Genomic DNA, 24,120 nt, shown 5'->3' with positions numbered 1-24,120 from the left:
GCCATTTCCACTCACGATCGAGGCCCTCCACAGTGGCCGCGCCTCTTCTTCCTCCTACACTTTCGTCTCACTTCTTTCACTCAAAATGTACGAAATTCTGCACATGAAATTATGTAGAGGCCTCGTCGGGGGGGATATAAGGTAGATAAGGAAGGCGTTGTAACAGAAGAATCAAAATAAAAGTGGAAGAACATGAGGAAATGGGAGCTATTCTGGACCCACAGCCAAACCCGACAAACCATTGCAATACACCCCGAACGTCTATCGCCGCCACAAACCACCATGGAATTGCAGGTGGCGCGGTTTTTTTTAACCATTGATATTAAAATAAAACGTAGCCTATAACCACCAGGATTTTATGCTGATTCCGAATCTGTGTCTAAAACTTTTCTCCGATGTGTAGTTCTTGAGTTATAAGCGGACATCCAGACAGACACACATATACACACACACACACACAGACACTCCTCCTTTATATATAGAGATTTAGCTCTATCACTCAATGGTGAAGAATCACTGAAAAAAATTCTCGGATCCAGGTCCAGATCAAAATTTCACCAAAATCGAATCATTTCTTCCTTGTCACATTCCAACCCGTCCACCAAATTTTATCTGAATCCACCCACAAGTTTGAGGAATCCCGTTCACAAACTGACAGACAACCAGACAGCGGTGAAAACATAACATTGATCCACCTTCTGTGGCAGAGGTAAAAATTATGGGTTTTCAAAACATTTTAATGGTCTTTATCTTGTCGTAACTTCATTTGAAAATAAACAAGATGGATGTGGTTTGGAATATACAAATTGGAAAGTTTTATTACTCCTGCTCGTGTTAACAAGACATTTGTCTCGGACGCTGTGCACGTCTATCGGCGGTGCCAGAATACCCTTCCAAGTCCCACTCACGGGGAAGCCATCGTAACATAACTGGTGCAAGATCAATGATAAGCATTGCTGCCCACATTCCTGTAAGCGAATGAAAATAAAGATTGGACTGCCCATGCTCGATGGACCACATTGGATGTCACTTGGTTTACCCACAGGTTACCCACTTGGTTTAGCCACAGGTTACCCACTTTGGTTTACTTTTGTGTACTTTGGTTTTTGGTTTGGTTACAAGTTGGTTTACCCACTTGGTTTACCCACAGGTTACCCACTTGGTTTACCCACAGGTTACCCACTTGGTTTACCCACAGGTTACCCACTTTGGTTTACCCACAGGTTACCCACTTTGGTTTACTTTTGTGTACTTTGGTTTTTGGTTTGGTTACAAGTTGGTTTACCCACTTGGTTTACCCACAGGTTACCCACTTGGTTTACCCACAGGTTACCCACTTGTTTTACCCACAGGTTACCCACTTGGTTTACCCACAGGTTACCCACTTGGTTTACCCACAGGTTACCCACTTTGGTTTACTTTTGTGTACTTTGGTTTTTGGTTTGGTTACAAGTTGGTTTACCCACTTGGTTTACCCACAGGTTACCCACTTTGGTTTACTTTGGTTTACTTTTGTTTCTTTTGGTTTTTGGTTTGGTTACAAGTTGGTTTACTCACTTGGTTTACCCACAGGTTACCCACTTTGTTTACCCACAGGTTACCCACTTGGTTTACCCACAGGTTACCCACTTGGTTTACCCACAGGTTACCCACTTGGTTTACCCACAGGTTACCCACTTGGTTTACCCACAGGTTACCCACTTGGTTTACCCACAGGTTACCCACTTTGGTTTACTTTTGTGTACTTTGGTTTTTGGTTTGGTTACAAGTTGGTTTACTCACTTGGTTTACCCACAGGTTACCCACTTTGGTTTACTTTTGTGTACTTTGGTTTTTGGTTTGGTTACAAGTGGGTTTACCCACTTGGTTTACCGCTGCTCTTATTGGCATGCCATCTTGTACTCTTCGATGTGATGCAAAATGTATTTTTTTTAACCAAGACAAACACCTCGTTCATTTGTAAAGCGCACCACCATGGAGGTAGTGAAAAGGTGATTTTGCTGACCTATTGGGTTATGTTGCTCTCCAGGTCAGGAGCTTGCCATCGGACAGCCTGTGTTTTGTGTTGTGGATGAGGTGAAGGCCGGTGGTCGCATGGTGCAGCTCTCGGCCGAGTTGCCTGCTTTGCTTCGAGCTTTGGCCACTGTTGACCAAGGCTGGACTTTATACACCCTCCTGCCTGGTCTTGTCATTGAGGCTTCTGTAACAAAGGTGTCACCTGCTGCTACTGCTACTACACCACATACCTTCATGCCCATGCTTGTACTTTGCATGCTATCTCACATGACAGGCATATTGAGCAGATAAATCGAACATTGTTATTAAAGCCCGAAGGGTTTGACCTCCCAGCCATTCTGTCATGCAGCGATGAATAGACTAGGTTACCATGGTTTTGTGTCTATTCTTGTGATTGTAAGGTAACCAGGAGCGGTGCGATGCTGGAGTTTTTGTCATCATTTGAGGGCATTGTGGATTTGATGCATCTGACGTCGACTGTGGGACCAAGTGTAGGGGAGCAGGTTCGTGGAACATTGTCCTTCCATTGTGTGTGTGTGTGTGTGTGTGTGTGTGTGTGTGTGTGTGTGTGTGTGTGTGTGTGTGTGTGTGTGTGTGTGTGTGTGTGTGTGTGTGTGTGTGTGTGTGTGTGTGTGTGTGTGTTCGTGCGTGTGTTTGTGCGTGTGCGTGTGTGTTTTATAATCTGTAAATTGTAGAATTAGCTTTTGACTCAGCTGGCACAAGATAGCTTGTCATGGTAAAAAATAAATAAATAATGACGGGTTTTCTTGCCGTAACATGAAATTTGATATTTTGCATGCGTACCTGGTAGCAAAATGATCTATGATGGATGTAATCCGTCGTGAAGGCCTGTCTACTTGAAGGGCAGGAACAGTTATCATTCTTTCCCTCATCCTCTTCTTCTTGTGTAAATATTTCACTCGTTTGTCCACAACTATGCGAGGGTTGCACGCCTTCACTACTGTAGGCATTTTCAGGGTACTGCCAGTTGGTCAATTTATACTTTTTATTTTTATTTTTTTTGCCTTAAAATGGTTTGATTAAATAAATGAGCAGGATTATAACTATTTAATTGACAAATGTGGGAAAATTACCTGCCCAGACCAATAATCAAACCCAGGTCCTCTGATGAACCGTACCAGTGCTCTGCCATCCGAGCTACCTGGGCGACCCTGACCGAGCTTGCAATTTTCCCACATATGATTGCCACTTTCTTTCCATCAATGCTTCCGGGGCACTTGCTGCCAACCATAGGAGCACCAACGGCCTGATCACTTTACTACGCCCACATATATCGATTGGTTGTTTCTAATCAGGCTGTTCATCTTACTATAATCTAATCCTGTTCATCTTACGATAATCTAATCCTGTTCATCTTACGATAATCTAATCCTGTTCATCTTACTATAATCTAATCCTGGTTGTTTCTAATCCTGTTCATCTTACTATAATCTAATCCTGTTCATCTTACTATAATCTAATCCTGTTCATCTTACTATAATCTAATCCTGGTTGTTTCTAATCCTGTTCATCTTACTATAATCTAATCCTGTTCATCTTACTATAATCTAATCCTGTTCATCTTACTATAATCTAATCCTGTTCATCTTACTATAATCTAATCCTATTCATCTTACTATAATCTAATCCTGTTCATCTTACTATAATCTAATCCTGTTCATCTTACGATAATCTAATCCTGTTCATCTTACTATAATCTAATCCTGTTTGTTTCTAATCCTGTTCAACTTACTATAATCTAATCCTGTTCATCTTACTATAATCTAATCCTATTCATCTTACTAGAATCTAATCCTATTCATCTTACGATAATCTAATCCTATTCATCTTACTATAATCTAATCCTGTTCATCTTACTATAATCTAATCCTGTTCATCTTACGATAATCTAATCCTGTTCATCTTACTATAATCTAATCCTGGTTGTTTCTAATCCTGTTCATCTTACTATAATCTAATCCTGTTTATCTTACTATAATCTAATCCTATTCATCTTACTATAATCTAATCCTATTCATCTTACGATAATCTAATCCTATTCATCTTACGATAATCTAATCCTGTTCATCTTACTATAATCTAATCCTGTTCATCTTACTATAATCTAATCCTGTTCATCTTACTATAATCTAATCCTGGTTGTTTCTAATCCTGTTCATCTTACTATAATCTAATCCTATTCATCTTACTATAATCTAATCCTATTCATCTTACTATAATCTAATCCTATTCATCTTACGATAATCTAATCCTATTCATCTTACTATAATCTAATCCTGTTCATCTTACTATAATCTAATCCTGTTCATCTTACTATAATCTAATCCTGTTCATCTTACTATAATCTAATCCTGTTCATCTTACTATAATCTAATCCTGGTTGTTTCTAATCCTGTTCATCTTACTATAATCTAATCCTGTTCATCTTACTATAATCTAATCCTGGTTGTTTCTAATCCTGTTCATCTTACTATAATCTAATCCTATTCATCTTACTATATTCTAATCCTATTCATCTTACTATAATCTAATCCTATTCATCTTACTATAATCTAATCCTGTTCATCTTACTATAATCTAATCCTGTTCATCTTACTATAATCTAATCCTATTCATCTTACTATAATCTAATCCTGTTCATCTTACTATAATCTAATCCTGTTCATCTTACTATAATCTAATCCTGTTCATCTTACGATAATCTAATCCTGTTCATCTTACGATAATCTAATCCTGTTCATCTTACTATAATCTAATCCTGTTCATCTTACTATAATCTAATCCTATTCATCTTACTATAATCTAATCCTGTTCATCTTACTATAATCTAATCCTGGTTGTTTCTAATCCTGTTCATCTTACTATAATCTAATCCTATTCATCTTACTATAATCTAATCCTATTCATCTTACTATAATCTAATCCTATTCATCTTACGATAATCTAATCCTATTCATCTTACTATAATCTAATCCTGTTCATCTTACTATAATCTAATCCTGTTCATCTTACTATAATCTAATCCTGTTCATCTTACTATAATCTAATCCTGTTCATCTTACTATAATCTAATCCTGGTTGTTTCTAATCCTGTTCATCTTACTATAATCTAATCCTGTTCATCTTACTATAATCTAATCCTGGTTGTTTCTAATCCTGTTCATCTTACTATAATCTAATCCTATTCATCTTACTATATTCTAATCCTATTCATCTTACTATAATCTAATCCTATTCATCTTACTATAATCTAATCCTGTTCATCTTACTATAATCTAATCCTGTTCATCTTACTATAATCTAATCCTATTCATCTTACTATAATCTAATCCTGTTCATCTTACTATAATCTAATCCTGTTCATCTTACTATAATCTAATCCTGTTCATCTTACGATAATCTAATCCTGTTCATCTTACGATAATCTAATCCTGTTCATCTTACTATAATCTAATCCTGTTCATCTTACTATAATCTAATCCTATTCATCTTACTATAATCTAATCCTGTTCATCTTACTATAATCTAATCCTGTTCATCTTACTATAATCTAATCCTGTTCATCTTACGATAATCTAATCCTGTTCATCTTACGATAATCTAATCCTGTTCATCTTACTATAATCTAATCCTGGTTGTTTCTAATCCTGTTCATCTTACTATAATCTAATCCTATTCATCTTACTATAATCTAATCCTATTCATCTTACTATAATCTAATCCTGTTCATCTTACTATAATCTAATCCTGTTCATCTTACGATAATCTAATCCTATTCATCTTACTATAATCTAATCCTATTCATCTTACTATAATCTAATCCTATTCATCTTACTATAATCTAATCCTGTTCATCTTACTATAATCTAATCCTGTTCATCTTACTATAATCTAATCCTGTTCATCTTACTATAATCTAATCCTATTCATCTTACTATAATCTAATCCTGTTCATCTTACGATAATCTAATCCTGTTCATCTTACTATAATCTAATCCTGGTTGTTTCTAATCCTGTTCATCTTACTATAATCTAATCCTGTTCATCTTACTATAATCTAATCCTATTCATCTTACTATAATCTAATCCTGGTTGTTTCTAATCCTGTTCATCTTACTATAATCTAATCCTGTTCATCTTACTATAATCTAATCCTGGTTGTTTCTAATCCTGTTCATCTTACTATAATCTAATCCTGTTCATCTTACTATAATCTAATCCTGTTCATCTTACTATAATCTAATCCTATTCATCTTACTATAATCTAATCCTGTTCATCTTACTATAATCTAATCCTGTTCATCTTACGATAATCTAATCCTGTTCATCTTACTATAATCTAATCCTGGTTGTTTCTAATCCTGTTCATCTTACTATAATCTAATCCTGTTCATCTTACTATAATCTAATCCTGTTCATCTTACTATAATCTAATCCTATTCATCTTACTATAATCTAATCCTGGTTGTTTCTAATCCTGTTCATCTTACTATAATCTAATCCTGTTCATCTTACTATAATCTAATCCTGTTCATCTTACTATAATCTAATCCTATTCATCTTACTATAATCTAATCCTGTTCATCTTACTATAATCTAATCCTGTTCATCTTACGATAATCTAATCCTGTTCATCTTACTATAATCTAATCCTGGTTGTTTCTAATCCTGTTCATCTTACTATAATCTAATCCTATTCATCTTACTATAATCTAATCCTGTTCATCTTACTATAATCTAATCCTGTTCATCTTACTATAATCTAATCCTGTTCATCTTACTATAATCTAATCCTGGTTGTTTCTAATCCTGTTCATCTTACTATAATCTAATCCTGTTCATCTTACGATAATCTTATCCTATTCATCTTACTATAATCTAATCCTGTTCATCTTACTATAATCTAATCCTGTTCATCTTACTGTAATCTAATCCTGTTCATCTTACTATAATCTAATCCTGGTTGTTTCTAATCCTGTTCATCTTACTATAATCTAATCCTGTTCATCTTACCCCTGGAATTCCAGTTGTTGTAAATTTGCTACCTGACAAAAACTTTTGTATGGCTCCTCCACTTTTAGGAGAGATGAATTGACACTTTTTAGAGCCACACACTTGACATATTCCTTTTTGATAAACTCTATTATTTTTAGCTTTAACATAAGAGATATTTTTAGATTTAGTTTTCTTTTTACATTTGAGACAATAACTCATATTTATTTATGAGAAAAAGTCCTACATAGTGCCAAAACCTTTTTGGTTTTCAACATATACATTTCTATCTTGATTTTTAAAACATAAAGAATCCTTAGAAATGGCTTCACTCTCTCCTCCATTTATTTACAAATAAAACTAACTAAAGTCAATAACACCAACATCATCAACTATATGTTGTATATCTGCTCTCTGAATTCATTATAGCAAATTTAAAAACCAATATCTTCGAAAGAGTCATTAATTCTTTATTTTCCTCTTCAGTGCGTTGAGATTGATTTATTTGCCGTAATACCTTCAATCTTTCATTAATCTCAGGAATGGTCATATTTTTATATTTTTCCTCCTTCTCTCTTTTCTCCCTTTCCTCCCTCTCCTCCTTCTCCTTTTCCTCCCTCTCTCTTTCCTCCCTCTCCTCCTCCTTCTCCTCCTTCTCCTTTTTCTCCCTTTCATCCTTCTCCTTTTTCTCCCTCTCCTCCTTCTCCTTTTTCTCCCTTTCCTCCTTCTCCTTTTTCTCCCTTTCCTCCTTCTCCTTTTTCTCTCTTTCCTCCTTCTCTTCTTCAACTCCTTCCCTTGCTACCCTTGGGTTTGAGCCCCAAAGAATATTATACATATACTCATCTGGATTTTGAGATATTCTTGTATCTATAATTATTTTTCTCATAATAGGATACCAATAAGATTTGTTGATGATTTCTAAGAGTTTTATACTTCATAACTTTGAGAAGTTCATTTTTATTTAATATTTTAAACAAGTCTCTATTTGTGGGTTTAGCAATATCAGTATAAGGCCAGTTTTTTATGACAAAATTCCCATGTATATGCTCCAAATCATAAGGTATGTAATACCGAGCACCCTTTTCTTGTAGGTATCCTTGAATACAAAAATTATAATTATCTTGTAGTCTTCTTCCTGCCATTTATGTATCAGAAATATATGTGAGATTAATATTATGACAGGTAATACCACCCCATCTTCCCACTACCAAATCGGTTTTTATTCCTCGGCTTTCTATCCTTATCTCATTACCTTCCTTCTTTGTCATGCTAACCATCGCTATACTATCATATATTTTTCTTTTCTTAAAATCATGTATTTGTTGTTTACTAATTGTACTTCCACATAAATCCTTATCCTCGCCAAGCGGATAATATTCTTCTTTACGAGACTGATTAAAATCATGTAGGTCTTCTAAGTTTATTGAAAAATACCAATTATACCCTAAATCAGGCATATCATACCCCCATTTATTAATTCGCATATTAACTATATGTCCTTCTTTATAAAATTCAATTGTAAGCAGGTAGTTAAATTCAATGAGGAAAGGTGTATGGTCAGTATAACCAGGTGTTGTGGTTGTAAATTTTACTTGTTTAACAAAACGTGCTGTTTTCTTTAAAAATATATATTGTGATAAATCACTGAATCTAATTAAGTCATTCGCATCTGTAGGGTTTGGATAATTGATTAATTTATAAGTATTCTTCATATTAATATTTTTACTTATACTATATTTTTGTCGTTCAGCCTGTGCCTTTGTATAATAATTTGATAAATCAATATCCTGAGAGGATTCTCCAAAGATAGAACCATCTTTTCCAACATAAGTCATTCATATTAGATCTAAAATGATATCATAAAAATTTTCATTATTGTTGAGTTGAAATAATACATATAAACATAATTGACCACAACATTTAGAATTAATTTCTTGAACTTGAAATGTTTGATAAACACCATTCTGTAAGAATTGTATTACTTCAACAGGGGGTGGTATACCATAACTATCAAAATAATGTTTATCCTGACTATTATGAATACAAACCCAATGACAACCATTCTGTGTGTCTAAATTCATAATAATATTTTTTGTATTCTTATTTATATGTATTAATTCATCTCTCATACAGATTACCACGTTATCCATTTTTAGTTTTTTACAATACTTAGCAAGTTCTATATTTGACGTTGTATTCTTTCCAAATTGTTTAAACCATTTATCCATTTATTTATGAGAAAGATACAATCCATTACCCCGTTTAGTTAGTTTAACACCCGCTTGAGCGATAGAGGAAAGCATATCTCCAACCAACAATCTAGCTTTATCAGGTAGACTTTCAAGTTTTTGAGCAAAATCTACAATTACACCACTTCCACTAATTTGTTTCTCCAACTGCTTGTTATGTCTTTCCAATTCTTTTTGAGCTTTTAGTTGTGCCTTCCTTTCGTTAGCAGTTTTTACCGCTGCTGAAATACCACCAGTCAATGCTCCCGCCGCACTTAAACCAGCAAATAAAGGAATTAGAAACGGAAGAAATCCTCCTCTTGACTCGTCTATTGAATATTTCTTTAACATAGGTTTTGTCATTTTAATTTTAAGTGAACCAGTATCATTTAGTGTTTTTACTTGTGTGTGTGTGTGAGGAAAACATCAATTCTTACAGCTCCTTTTCTTTGAATTGTATTAACATTAATAATACAAGGCTTTTGATTTTGAATGCAAGATGTTAATTTATTAAGATTGATTTGATTAACATATACCCCTACCATTTATTTATGAGAAAAAACCGATGTGATATTAATCATAACACCATTATCTGTATTAATCTGTAATTCTGTTTCCTCCAAAAGCAAACAATCAGCATCAACTTCTTCATTCTCTCCTCTTTCAATGTATAGAGAAGTATCCACTCTATTTTACTTTATAGTTTCCTTTTGAGAACTCAGGTCAATTGCGTAGATTGTATAAAGTTTTTGAAACGCAACCATATCCAAAATAGGATCATTATTACCGTTGCTTTCACACACCTTTTGGTAAGACTTGTAGGCTTCCGCATAATCATTTTTTTCCCAATCAATTTCCAATCTATCTCGCGGATAAAATGTGCCATCAAGAGAAACCCGAAGTTGTTTCACCTTAGCATTATCACTCAGCGCATTATTCTTATCAGTACCGTCCTCTCCATCTGGTTTTTAAAAAATGAGCCATAGGTATCGTGGCTTTCCTTGAAGAACCCCCAAATTCCAAGTGTAGGTGGTGTGTTCCAGTTTAACGTGTTGACATCTTCTTTTAAGGTATGATACATTTAGCGGTTTCTTTGAGTTAAGTCTTCTATTTAACATCTCTTCCGTTTTAAGATTAGGAGTATATTCACTGATATACCAACACAAATCATTAATAACAAATTTACTATATTCTCCAAAAGCATTTTCAACCCCAAAAAGCAATCTATTTACATTATCATTCCTTTGTAGTTGAAATCTAATTTTAAGCCCATACAAAACTTTATCATAATCACAAAATCCAAATATACCTTTAAGAGGTACTGCTACGGTAAAACTATTCTCTACTTTTGTTTCATCATTATACATTGACTTCCTTTGACTATAACCAGGGTCAGCATTTGTTCCCGTTGACATATCAGGAATAAAACCTTCAACAGCTCCCTTACCCATTCTATCACTAAACGAATATAGTGTAAATTTCATCATTTCAGATGTAGCAGAGACATAATCAACCGCTTCAACCTCTTGTGTTCCAATATACAGGCGGACACTATCAAACATTTTCCAGAAGAAATCATTTACGAGTGTAGCATTAGTATTATTCGCAGCCTTCGTGAATTTAAATTTACACAGCAAGAAACTATCAGCTATATTCAAGTAAGTTTGTTGATTATTTATTTCAAAACTTTTTGTCCGTTTGAATTCCAGTCTGTTCCTGTTATAGCATTTACCTTAAAATAGTCTTCCTTTTTAGTGGAGTTTGAAAAGATAATCGTATCATCCAAATCATAGATACTATCAATCGCTTCCATACTTGTTTTTATATAGCATTAAAATTGTTGAAACCCTGACCCAAGTATTTTAATGATTTTTTGTCGTTCTTGTGAAGATAGTTGAGTTTTACCTTTTTTAATTTCTTTGATTGCTTGTAATTTATGAGACTCCTTTTGAGCATCTTTTATACTCTTTATAGCACCCGCAACTGAGCCCACGGCAGAAGCAGTTGAACCAATTAGGTCTTTATGTTTAAGGATGGTTGAACCAATACCCATTCGAGTATCAATTATCCCATCTCCTTTATTTCTAAATTGATGTCCCACACCCCGTTGTCTCTTTGGTTTATAGTATCCTCTACCAAGAAACATACCTTCACCCTTATAGTATGGTGAAAGGAACATCCCATCCCCTGTAATTACTTTATATTTTCCCAACTCGTGTTTTCTCACAATAACCATTATTTATTTTTTGAAAAACTTCATGTAGGTGAATTCTGATGGATATAATTTCTTCATTAAAGGAGATCATACGATTATCTTGATCAGTTATCCTAAAATTTACTCTGTATATGGTTTTTCCTGACACAGGTAAATAAACAAGATTTTTTGGTTCCATATTGAATTTATAACCAATCGGGGTTGAGTATGCCCTGAATGAAAATATTGTATTTGTTCTTATTCCATCGTTATAAGCACCATCGATCAAATCACAATGAATTAATACCGAATTTATACCGGAGGATATTTGAATGACATTATCACTGTAAAACGTCCCGTTATTTTCAATCTTTTTTGAAGAGAAACCCAATAGCTCTCTGAACGAATTTTCAATCATGAAATCGACTTTATAATTATTTTTAAGTTTAATAGTTGATTTTGAAGTGTGTTTTTGAATATCTATTACAATATTTTTTGGTTCATCACCTTTTTCTTTCATAAGGCGAGAGACTTCTGAAGATATTTGAGAAATCTCATAAGCACCGGGTGAAACGGTTATAGTTTTATATCCACTTCCTGGATTATAACTAAACTTGTTGTTTTTCTCTGTGATATTAAAAAGGGTATTGTAAGTCTCCATTGACAACAAAGAAGCCTCATATTCTTTTGTGGGGTCAAGTTGTAGTGGGTAAGGGAATGAAGCTGTGTAATCACTCGTTGTGAAATTAAAACTAAGAATTGTGCTTCTCATCTTATTTAATATCTAATAAAATATCTTTGTATTGACATTTATTAATTATTTTCATATTCATCAACTGGTCTAAAATGGCGGATGTTTGATTAAAACAATTGTTGTTTCCAGCCTTCTTACTACCTAACAACAATAATAGTCTATTAACTAATTGTGATGGGTCATTTGGAAGAAAACTAACACCTGAACCAAGCTTACTTAAAGCATCAATAATATGTTTCTCCTTCTCATTCTTCTTACTTTTACCAGCAACAGAAACTCCATAATCAAGTGCATTTAGCAACTCAATATACTCTCTATCTTCCTCTCTTTCCATATCAAGTGGTTCATCCAAATATTTTGAACCGCTGAATCCGGAGTTTGTTAGAAGAAACATTAATCTTGGAGTTAATTCAATATTTGGTTGAGTAGAACTTAAGAACACCAATTTATCATTAAATATCAATACCTTTTCTTTCACAAGATAGAACTGTGCTGGTTCTTCTGTTGGAATGAGACCTGCTTTGGTTTTTGAACCCTCCGAATATTCATTGTTTTGAAGAGCTTCCACAACATAATTAGGGGGTTGATTTACCTCCTCAAGTTTCCGAAATAATCCTTCATCATCATATTTTAATTCTCTAAGTTCTTGCTCTGTCATTTGACTAAAATCTTTGAGCATTTGAAGTTTTTTTGGAGTAAATTCTACCGTGGGAACTGTAGGTGAAATCGTTTGTTGAGTTTTTAAAAGTGGTTTTAAAAATTTCTCTTGTTTTCTTTCAAAGGCTTCTTCACCAGTTAGTTTCTGTCTGCGTTTCTTCTTTATCTCTTCCTGTTGCTTTACAACTTTTGAAACCAACTCTTGATGTTCTTTAAACTTTCTTGCTCTTTCTTCGGTATTCATCTTCTGTATTTATTTGTTGAAAAATATCAGTTAGTATCTCATCTTGTTTCACAACAATATATTTATATTTTCCAATCGTGTGTTTCATATAATTTTCAAATTCTTTTTTACTACATGACGTAGAGCAATTATCTCTCCAAAAATTATTTACATCTATTGAATTTAACTTAAATAAAATAAAAGTATTAGCATTGTTTCTTATTGAGCGTCGAGGGAGTTGAAAATATGACTATATATATAAATAACCACCTTTGGAGGCCATTTTTCCCCGCAAAGTGGGGGTTGGCCTTTTTCGGGAACCGTGGTTGTTGTTGTTTTTCGGTCCCCTTTTTGAAGCAATGTTTTACGGCCGGATGCCCTCCTGACGCCAACCCTTTTTTCCGCCTTTAACGACAAACAGGGAATTACCAGTGAACTGGTACTCAATTAGCCGACCTCGGAAGGATGACAGGCTGAGTCAACCCCCCTGGCGTTAATTCAGCGATCGACCGGGATTCGAACCCAGGATCCTAGGATCCTAAGCCGGCACCCTAGCCGCTAGCCCAACACCAGGGCCTAGTTGAAAATATGACTGACTAAGATAAATACAATTACAAGAAGAATGTCTCCCTCTTGTATAGTAGCTATCCATTACTGTTTGGTTTCTCTCATTAACACAATCGTCAAAGATAACGAGGTACTTTTTTGATTTATCTAAATCTTGAGGGGAAGGTATATCATCCGTATTATCACTGAGAATACAAGTTATGGGTTTTGGTTTCGGTTTTGATTTCTGTGTTTCACAAAATAATTGTATTATATCTTCAATATTATAATCATTTAGTTTGTTTTGAAGTTTAAATAAACCGATAATGTCTTCCTTTTTAAGACCCGCATTAAAACCTTGTGATAGTAGTTGATACTCAGGTTGAAAACTTGACTTTGTAAAAATTATTAAATTATCATAATCTAAAAAATTAGGACTAAGGAGCATCTTTAAAAGTAAACAGGTTTTTCCACATCCGCTTGAACCGACTATTAGACATCTCAATGAATTTGGAAGATTTTTATGGTTATTAAATTTTATCTTATTTTCCCAAACGGGTAAAAAATCATTCATTTATATATTTGGAAAACAAGTCATCTAACTTTTTTTGAGTTTTTTGAGAAACTCTATATTTTATCCTGAGTTCAGGTTTAATTTCAAAATTAGCCATTATTGGCGCTGAGGAAGCGCCTCTAGCGATTTACTTCCAGCCAGTGTAACGCTAATTCCTGTCACAGGAATTCTGAGATCATATAAGTGGGCGTGGCAGTTCCTGATTGGTTCGTGTTGGGGAACGCCTTCTCGCTGCCGACGTGACGTAAATTCACGCACGCGCACTGGTGATTGGCGCTGAGGAAGCGCCTCTAGCGAATGACTTCCAGCCAGTGTAACGCTAATTCCTGTCACAGGAATTCTGAGATCATATAAGTGGGCGTGGCAGTTCCTGATTGGTTCGTGTTGGGGAACGCCTTCTCGCTGCCGACGTGACGTAAATTCGCGCACGCGCACTGGTGAAGCTTACTCGATCTTACTCGATCCCATATTACATGTACTTTCATTGCATACAAATTATACTTCCTCCTAGAAATTCCATGCCCGAACCTCAGCGCAATCCAAGAGGATTCACTTGTTTTGTTTATATAGTATCTTGTATTAACATTTCCATTAAAATTATTTTGAATAATAAATATCATTAAACCCTTATACATTTCCTCAATACAAATAGTCTCTTCCCTTGTAAGAAATGGTGTATTATCATCATAATACTTAACATTCATCTCTCTTATTAATCTTGTAAAGTAATTCATTTTTGGTTCTAATTTAAAAGTTATATATTTTTCTATATTTTTTATTATCATTAATTAAAATTAAATCACAGAAAATACATTGTTTATATGAACCCTCATTATTAAGCCCTATTCTACCACAACGGTGGCAGATTTCTAAATTATCATATGGAGAGTCTGGAAATTCTAAATATCCTTCAGAATTTATCATATTTATAAAGTAAAATTATACTTAAAACAAAGTGCCTTTTTTAGAGGCTTTTTTAAAGATGAAACTGTGCTTAAAGTAAAACACCTTTGAGCTTTTCAACTCGTTTTATGTATATGACTTTACTTAAACTAAACGCAAGTTTATTAGCTAATAAATACAATGTTTCAAAACCCAAAAGACAAATTTCAATCAATCTCTACTTCGGTGGAAGATATAGAAAAATATGTCAAAGATGTTAAATTGAACAAAGATAAATATGGGAATTTTTGGATTAAACCCATAATGGAGAATAACATGTGTCCTTTTATTAAATTTACGGGACAAGCTATGTTAATTAATAACTCTATTAAAGTAAATTTGACAAAAGTTTCTCCACTACTACTAACAATTTACTCAAAGCTTGAAAAGGTCATTGATAAAGAAGCTTTGAAAATGAATGATAAGACCATCAACGATTCTAGAGGAAACATTTGTATATTCTTTAATAGACCCAAAGATGTGGGTGAAATTAATAATATGAATATTAGTGGTGAACTATCATTCCGTACTCTGATTATTAGAGATTATTTGAAAATAACATTTGATGTAAAAAATATTGTGGTTATTAGTTCTAATGAAAGAAAATATATAGATATTGATGGAAGTTTAATGGTATGTAAATGAGTGATATTAACAGTCAATACCCTGAGAGTTATTATACTGAGAGTCTAGGATCTGAAGATAGTTATGATACTCATAGTTTGTGTTCAAATGATAGTTATGAGAGTAGCTTTATTGATGACTCAGATAGTGAAATTGAAATTGATGAACTAGAGTATCTAAACTTTCTGGCTAATACATAGACGCTTTACTTTAAGTAAAGTTAGATACATAAAACGAGTTGAAAAGCTCAAAGGTGTTTTACTTTAAGTAAAGTTATATACATAAAACGAGTTGAAAAGCTCAAAGGTGTTTTTCTTTAAGTAAAGTTATATACATAAAACGAGTTGAAAAGCTCAAAGGTGTTTTACTTTAAGTAAAGTTATATACATAAAACGAGTTGAAAAGCTCAAAGGTGTTTTACTTTAAGTAAAGTTATATACATAAAACGAGTTGAAAAGCTCAAAGGTGTTTTACTTTAAGCACAGTTTCATCTTTAAAAAAGCCTCTAAAAAAGGCACTTTGTTTTAAGTATAATTTTACTATATAAATAAATATGATCAAAGCAACGTATTGCGACGTTTGTGAACAAGAATATAAACAATACAAAAGACACCTTAAAACTAACAAACACACATTTAATCTACTTCACCTACTATCTCCTATTCAGAAGGAAACAAAACACTGTTCTGCATGTAATAAAAATATCCTCAAGAAAGGCTTCGAAATACATCTTAAAACAAATCTACATTTATCAAATTTTATCACAATTAAAAACTCTGATGGCGCATTCAAAGGACATATTAAAATAAGAGTCTTTAACTTCAAACCTCCTGAACCAGAGTCTATAGTTGATGCTGTAGAAATAGTTAAACCTGCTGTTCAAACGTTGATTGAAAAAACACTAAAAGAAATGAAACCACTTAAATTTTATATGGGAGTAAAATAAGAAATGACAAAGGACGAAGGAGTTATAGATACACCATACATGAGAACTGAGCCACACTTTATATCTTCATATCAAGATTTTAAAACATCAGGAGTCTATGATGAACTTATTAAACAAGAGCAAGATGTGGATAATTCAATCGTTGGAAGTGGATTCAATATAGGAAAAATTATTTACATAGACATTCATATTCTTAAATCAGATCCTCTAAAAGCTTCTTCCTACATTGATTTACCCAGTGTTATCAAAAATAGAAAAGCAGTTATCAATATCAAAAATAAAGACAATAAATGTTTTCTCTGGTCTATTCTAGCACACTTACATCCTCCACATTTTCATGATGAAAGAGTATCTCATTATAAAAAATATGAGAATACATTAAATACGAAAGATCTAAAGTTTCCTATGGCTTTAAATGATATTCCTAAATTTGAAAAGATAAATAATTTATCAGTTAATGTTTATGGTCTAACAGAAACAAACAGCATTCAGGTTTTAAAGCTTTCTGACAATTGTAAACAAACTCATATTAATCTTCTATATTTTAATTCAGAGGAAAATTCACATTATACATACATCAAAGATATTGCTAAATTAATAAAACCACAAGTATGTAAAAGAACAAATAAAATATATATTTGTTTGCGTTGTCTTAACTTCTTCCATACACAAGAAAGATTAGATAAACATTCAAATTATTGTGGTGAACATAAATCGACGGTAATCAATATGCCTAAAGAAGGCTCAAAGATCACATTCAAAGATGAAAAGAAAAAGATCAAACATCCATTTGTTATATATGCTGATTTTGAAAGTATTCTAGAAAAAATAGATACTGCTTCTCCAGATCCAAAAGAATTATACACAAATAAATATCAAAAACATACTCCTTGCGGTTTTTGTTATTATATCAAATCATCCGTTGGTGATAAATATAACAAGTTAGAGGAGTATAGAGGCTCAAATACCCCAGAGGAGTTTGTGAAACGACTAGAAAAAGACTGTGTCCGATTAACCAAGATAATGAGAGAAACCAATAAACCAATGTCCTTGACGAGTGAACAGAAAAGGGAATTTAGAAAAAACAATGTTTGTCATATTTGTGAGGAAAAAATTGGTGAAGGTCTAAAGGTTAGAGATCATTGTCATCTCACTGGTAAATATAGAGGTCCAGCTCATCAAAGTTGTAATATTAATTATAAACTCCCCTCTTTCATTCCTGTCTTTCTTCATAACAACGCTCATTATGATACGCATCTATTTATTAATGAACTTTCAAAGACATCTGGACACATTTCAGCAATTCCTAACATGGATCAGAAATACATTTCATTCACAAAAACAATTCACACATCTCCTATTACTCATATCAGATTTCTTGATACATTTAAATTCATGGCAAGTCCATTGGCTAACTTGGTTCAAAATCTAAGAGTTTCCATGTCTTTCAGAGTATTTTTCAGATAAAGATTTTCTAACACAAAAGGGAATTTACCCCTCTGACTATATGGACTCATTTGAGAGATTCAATGAAACACAACTTCCTTTAAAAGAAAATTTCGATAACAAATTAAACAACAGTCATATATCTGATAAAGATTATGTACACGCACAAAATGTTTGGGAAAAATATAACATCAAGAATCTTGGCGAGTATCACGATTTGTATCTCAAAACTGATGCTTTTATTGGCCGATGTATTTGAAGCCTTTAGATCTGTTTGTCGCACTGGATATGGATTGGATCCTGCTCACTACTACACAGCACCTGGATTGGCTTGGAGCGCGATGTTGAAAATGACAAAACAAGATTTGGATTTGATAACCGATGTCGATATGCTTTTGATGATTGAAAAGGCAAAAAGAGGTGGAATTTCACAAGTATGCTCGAGCAGATACGCAAAAGCAAATAACAAATATCTTCCAAATTATGATTCAACGAAAGAGAGTTCTTACTTGATGTACAACAACGCAAACAACTTGTATGGCTGGGCAATGTCTCAAGCTCTTCCTTATGGGAAACTAAGATGGGTAAAGGAAAAAGACTACACAAAGGTTTTACAAGATGTATGTATCTCTACACAAAAAGAATTGGATGATTCAAAGGTTGGTTATTATTTTGAGGTCGATTTAAAATATCCTGAAGAACTTCATATCAAACATAAAGATCTTCCATTTGCTTGTGAGAAAGAAAGTCCAAAGAAAGAATGGTTGAGTGATTATCAACGATCATTTGATATAGGTGAATCAACAGAAAAATTACTTACTACATTATATAACAAGAAAAATTATGTACTACACCAAAGAAATTTGCGACAATATTTTTCAAAAGGTCTAAGAGTAGAGAAGATCCACAGGGTTCTAAAGTTCAATCAAAGTCATTGGTTAAAGGGGTACATTGATTTTAATACACAAAGAAGAACAGAGTCAAAAACAGATTTGGAGAAAGACTTTTATAAATTGATGAATAATGCGGTCTTTGGTAAGACCATGGAGAATGTGAGGAAAAGACAAAATATCAGACTAGCAACATCTTGGGAACAAGCATCAAAATTAATTAATAGACCGAGTTTTACTAGAGCTGAGGTCTTTACTGAGAACTTTTGTGCGATCCATTTGGTTAAAGAGAGTATTGAAATGGACAAACCTATTTACATTGGAACATCAATTCTTGACTTGTCAAAGTCATTAATGTATGATTACTTTCATATTAATCTAAAATCAAAGTATAAGGATAATGTGTCATTGTTGTATATGGATACTGATAGTTTTATTTTGAAAATTAATACTGATGATGTTTATTCAGACATGAAAAAGGACATTAATATCTATGATACAAGTAATTACAGTCCAGAGAGTGAGTTGTTCTCTTCTAAAAATAAAAAGGTGATTGGAAAGTTCAAGGATGAATTGGGAGGAAATGTTATGAGTGAATTTGTGGGATTGAGGTCGAAGGCTTATGCTTATAAATACATTGTGAATAACGTTGAAAAGACTGATAAGAAGTTAAAAGGTGTAAAGAAAAATGTCATAAAAGAAACAATAAACTTTAAGGATTATTATAACTGTTTAACAACAAAGAAAGAAGAGTTTAGAAAGATTAATGGAATAAGAAGTTATAAACATCAATTATATTCAGAAGAGGTGAATAAGAAAGCATTGGGGGCTTTTGATGATAAGAGGTTTATTTTAGAAAATGGAATTGATAGTCTCCCTTATGGTTATATAAGTATATAAGTGATAAGATATATAAGTGATAAGATATATAAGTGATAAGATATATAAGTGATAAGATATAAGTGATAAGGTATATAAGTGATAAGATATATATAAGTGATAACTGATAAGATATATATATATATATAAGTGATAAGTTAAAAAGGGGGGTTAGGGATTTTAACGGGCTACCGCCGCCTTTTTTACTATTATATAAATGATAGAACCAAGTATCAACCAGACTAAAGAGTGGAGGTGTAATCAACCTTGGTATATAAATGGAAAACATAACGAATGTGAAAAATAGATTCAAGAGGTTGAGAGAATCACTGGTCAGAAGGTTCTCAAGACGGATAAACGTATTCATTTGTTAAGCGGGGTAATGGAGGGCGGGAAGAAAAATATATTAGAGTGGAGTGAGAACTTTAATGGTTATCAATCGGATAATAAATATTATAATTTTAAAATGGTATGTGGGAGAGGAGGAGGTCAAACAAGAACCCTCCATGAAACATACCACTTTATACTTTCACAACAAAAGGTTAAGGAACCTGTATACTTTATAAATATACTTGATGGGGATGAGTTCTATAGGAGAATGGAACTCTTTAAAAAGTTAGAAAGAGATAATATATTTATAGGCTCATTAGTAGTGGTCTAAGGAACTACATTAAGGGGGTAGTGGGGGGAATAGGGTAAAAATTACATGTAAGTGAGAAGGATCATAGGTTCATAAGGCTAGAAGGATTATAGGTTCATAAAGGAAGAAAATCATAGGCTCATAAGGCGAGAAGGATTATAGGTTCATAAAGGAAGAAAATCATAGGTTCATAAGGCGAGAAGGATTATAGGTTCATAAGGTGAGAATGATTATAGGTTCATAAGGTGAGAAGGATTATAGGTTCATAAGGCGAGAAGGATTATAGGTTCATAAGGTGAGAAGGATTATAGGTTCATAGAGGGAGAAATAGAGGTGTTTATGGTTTTTGAAAAAGACAGGGGGGTAAATGACATTAGATAGGGATTTCCCATGTTAAACGGAGGTGTCCCAGAAGCAACATTTATCACCTACTGGCGGGTACCGTTGCTAGTTTATATAATTGCATTACTACTCCCCCAGTAGTGTCTATAATAGCGGACATGGACTTGTCCCTACCCTCCCCCTCAACCCCACATTGGGGGAAGACCCTTTCATGAGCAGACCGTTGGTTCTCCCATGGTTGGCAGTGAGTGCCCGGAAGCATTGGCGGAAAGAGAGTGCCAATTGGAAATGCGGGAAAATTGCATGCTCGGTCAGGGTGGCCCAGGTAGCTCAGATGGCAGAGCATTGGTACGGTTTTCCAGAGGACCTGGGTTTGATTCTTGGTCTGGGCAGGTAATTGTCCCACATACATCAATTAAATGTTTGATTATAAAAACGGCAATTAATAATTTTCCGCTTTTCCAATCCTTCCATTAATGGAGTGCGGTTATTGTCCCCCGTCGCACTGTGGAGCGAAAGGGGGACTATGGTTTTCCCCCTCCGTCCATGTGTCCGTCCGTCCGACCGTCCGTGCGTGCGGGCGTTCGTGCGTGCGTAAGTGAAGGGCCGCATTCGAATTTGGTGTGTGGGTGCAACCCACGTCAAAATCCAAGATGGCCACCACCATGTATGTCTGATGCCATGTATGTCTGAACCTTGTGAGCGGAATATCTTGAAAAATAAGCGAAGTACCAACTTCCAATCTGGTGTGTGGGTGTATCTAGGCAAAAGGAAGAACGCTATTGAAAATTGGGTCGCCACGTCAAAATCCAAGATGGCCACCACCATATATATGTCTGAACCTTGTGAGCGAAATATCTTGAAAAATAAGCGAAGTACCAACTTCTAATCTGGTGTTTGGGTGTATCTAGGCATAAGGAAGAACCCTATTGAAAATTGGGTCGCCACGTCAAAATCCAAGATGGCCACCACCATATATATGTCTGAACCTTGTGAGCGAAATATCTTGAAAAATAAGCGAAGTACCAACTTCTAATCTGGTGTTTGGGTGTATCTAGGCATAAGTAAGAACGCTATTGAAAATTGGGTGGCCACGTCAAAATCCAAGATGGCTACCACCATATATATGTCTGAACCTTGTGAGCGAAATATCTTGAAAAATAAGCGAAGTACCAACTTCTAATCTGGTGTTTGGGTGTATCTCGGCATAAGGAAGAACCCTATTGAAAATTGGGTCGCCACGTCAAAATCCAAGATGGCCGCCGCCATGTATGTCTGAACCTTGTGAGCGACATTTCTTGAAAAATAAGCGAAGTACTAACTTCTAATCTGGTGTGTGGGTGTATCTCAGGCATAAGGAAGAAGGCTATTGAAAATTGGGTCGCCACGTCAAAATCCAAGATGGCCGCGTCCATGTATGTCTGAACCTTGTGAGCGAAATATCATATCATAGCATGTTTTCTGCGTCTTCCACTTTGTCAACTCACAACACTTCCCCGACGGGGGACCTAGGCGTAACGCTTGTTTTAACCACAAAATCTCTGCATGGCTCCCCTTTGCTCATTTATTTTTGCATCCAAAACAACAACAAACTGCATTAGTGGATACCAGAAATTGCATTCCAAACAATTCGCACCAATCACATCTCTCCCCTCGTTTGCAAATGAAACGACTCCCCTTATTTCCCGCTTGAGGCATCGTCCCCCATTATGTCATCCTTTTTATTTTTGGTGAAGGCAGAAAACTTGGGCAATGGTTCAAAGATCGTTCACAAGTGCTGTCCAGTATTACCTGTTGCCCTCACCCAATGCACATCCACAGTTTGTTCTACACAAGGTGATTGCTTTGCATGTTTCATCCTTTCTGCACACCTCAACTGTTGTTTCTCTTCTCACCTGAATCCTCTTCCTGAGGCTGTGAGGTTGTGCAATCCCACTCTTCTTTCCAAGGCTTCAAGCAGGTGGATGCACCATCCAGTCATCATTTCCCATCCCTATCTGTGAAGTTCTCTACCCCTATGAACCCCACCCCATTCCCCCGTTCCTCATTCCGACCCTCTCAGGTCCTTCCATACCCTCTCTTCCCTTTTCATGTTCGTACATTCCTTGCTTGTTGCATCATCCTGTCGACCTGTCGCTTCACAGTCAGGACATTGCCTTTTTTGCCCTTTATCACCTCGCCCTTCGATGAGACTCGATTTTACCTTCGTCTCCGCTGTTTGTGCCCATCTCAGACAATGTTCTCACCTCATTTTGGAAAATTGTACCAAAGCAAAAGGAATTTGACTCGTGCGATCCAACTAAGTTCAACATGTTTTGTAGATTACAATCGATATCGCCAATGAGTTATTGGTTTACAAAAAGGAAGCACAAAATGGCCAAAAGCACCTAGCTGGACCTGAGTCTGAAGGGATCCCACCTATGTTTGATGGTGTTAACCTGGTTATTGGTATTTCGTATGTTTTTTTTTTGTTGTTTGTTTGTTTTCATCTTCATTATTTTATTTTTTATTTTTCATTGTCATTCATGCTCCTCATCTCCTGGGCAGGTGAAAGCGTGTGTCTTGTATGTACATCCAACAAAAAGACTCGTCGGTCTGTCCCTGCACCCCAAGCTACAGCGGCCTGTACCGTCCATCTCCTCACCGGCCGCACCTGATCTGGGCACCATCCAGCAGGGTTGCACAGTCACCTCGTACCTGGCAGGTACTGGTGTCTTCCTCACCCTAGGAAATGGCACAAAAGCATTCGCAAAGGTAATGTTTGGTTTTCGTTCACACCTTGGAACTTGGATTATTGGGGTTCTTTCAGCCTAAGTTGTGGTGCTCCCTTTTCCTTTGAGAGAACGATGGCCGGACAACGCCCTGTTGTTTGGAATACAAATCATTTTTCTTTTAATGTTTGGGATACGGCAAGAGGCAAAAATGGCTTCACAAAAATAAAACCTACATTTTTCTCTTTTGCAAAGCTTGTAAATTAGCAGAGACACACACATACCATACACATACACATGCAAACATATACACACACATGCAAACATGGACACACATGGACACATGTGGACACACGTGGACACACATAGACACACATAGACACATAGACACACACAGAGACACACATCGACACACAGAGACACACACAGAGACACACACAGAGACACACACAGAGACACACACAGAGACACACACACAGACACACACACAGAGAC

At 34.9% G+C, this 24,120-nt stretch overlaps 1 protein-coding gene across 5 annotated transcripts in view; it reads left to right on the top strand.

Annotated features, from left to right (window-relative positions):
• PDCD11 (programmed cell death 11) overlaps positions 1–24,120 on the top strand; it is a 698,902-nt gene that overhangs the window by 581,071 nt on the left and 93,711 nt on the right. For all 5 annotated transcript variants that reach the window (XM_078773692.1, XM_078773689.1, XM_078773691.1 and 2 more), the window contains 3 exons: positions 2,030–2,211; positions 2,418–2,519; positions 23,462–23,668. In XM_078773692.1, coding sequence (XP_078629818.1) covers positions 2,030–2,211; positions 2,418–2,519; positions 23,462–23,668 — 491 coding nt within the window. The remainder of the gene's footprint in view (positions 1–2,029; positions 2,212–2,417; positions 2,520–23,461; positions 23,669–24,120) is intronic.

Source organism: Myxine glutinosa, chromosome 3, assembly GCF_964187855.1.
Source record: "Myxine glutinosa chromosome 3, kmMyxGlut1.1, whole genome shotgun sequence".
Lineage (NCBI taxonomy): Eukaryota > Metazoa > Chordata > Myxini > Myxiniformes > Myxinidae > Myxine > Myxine glutinosa.
This window is presented reverse-complemented; position numbering and strand designations above follow the sequence as displayed.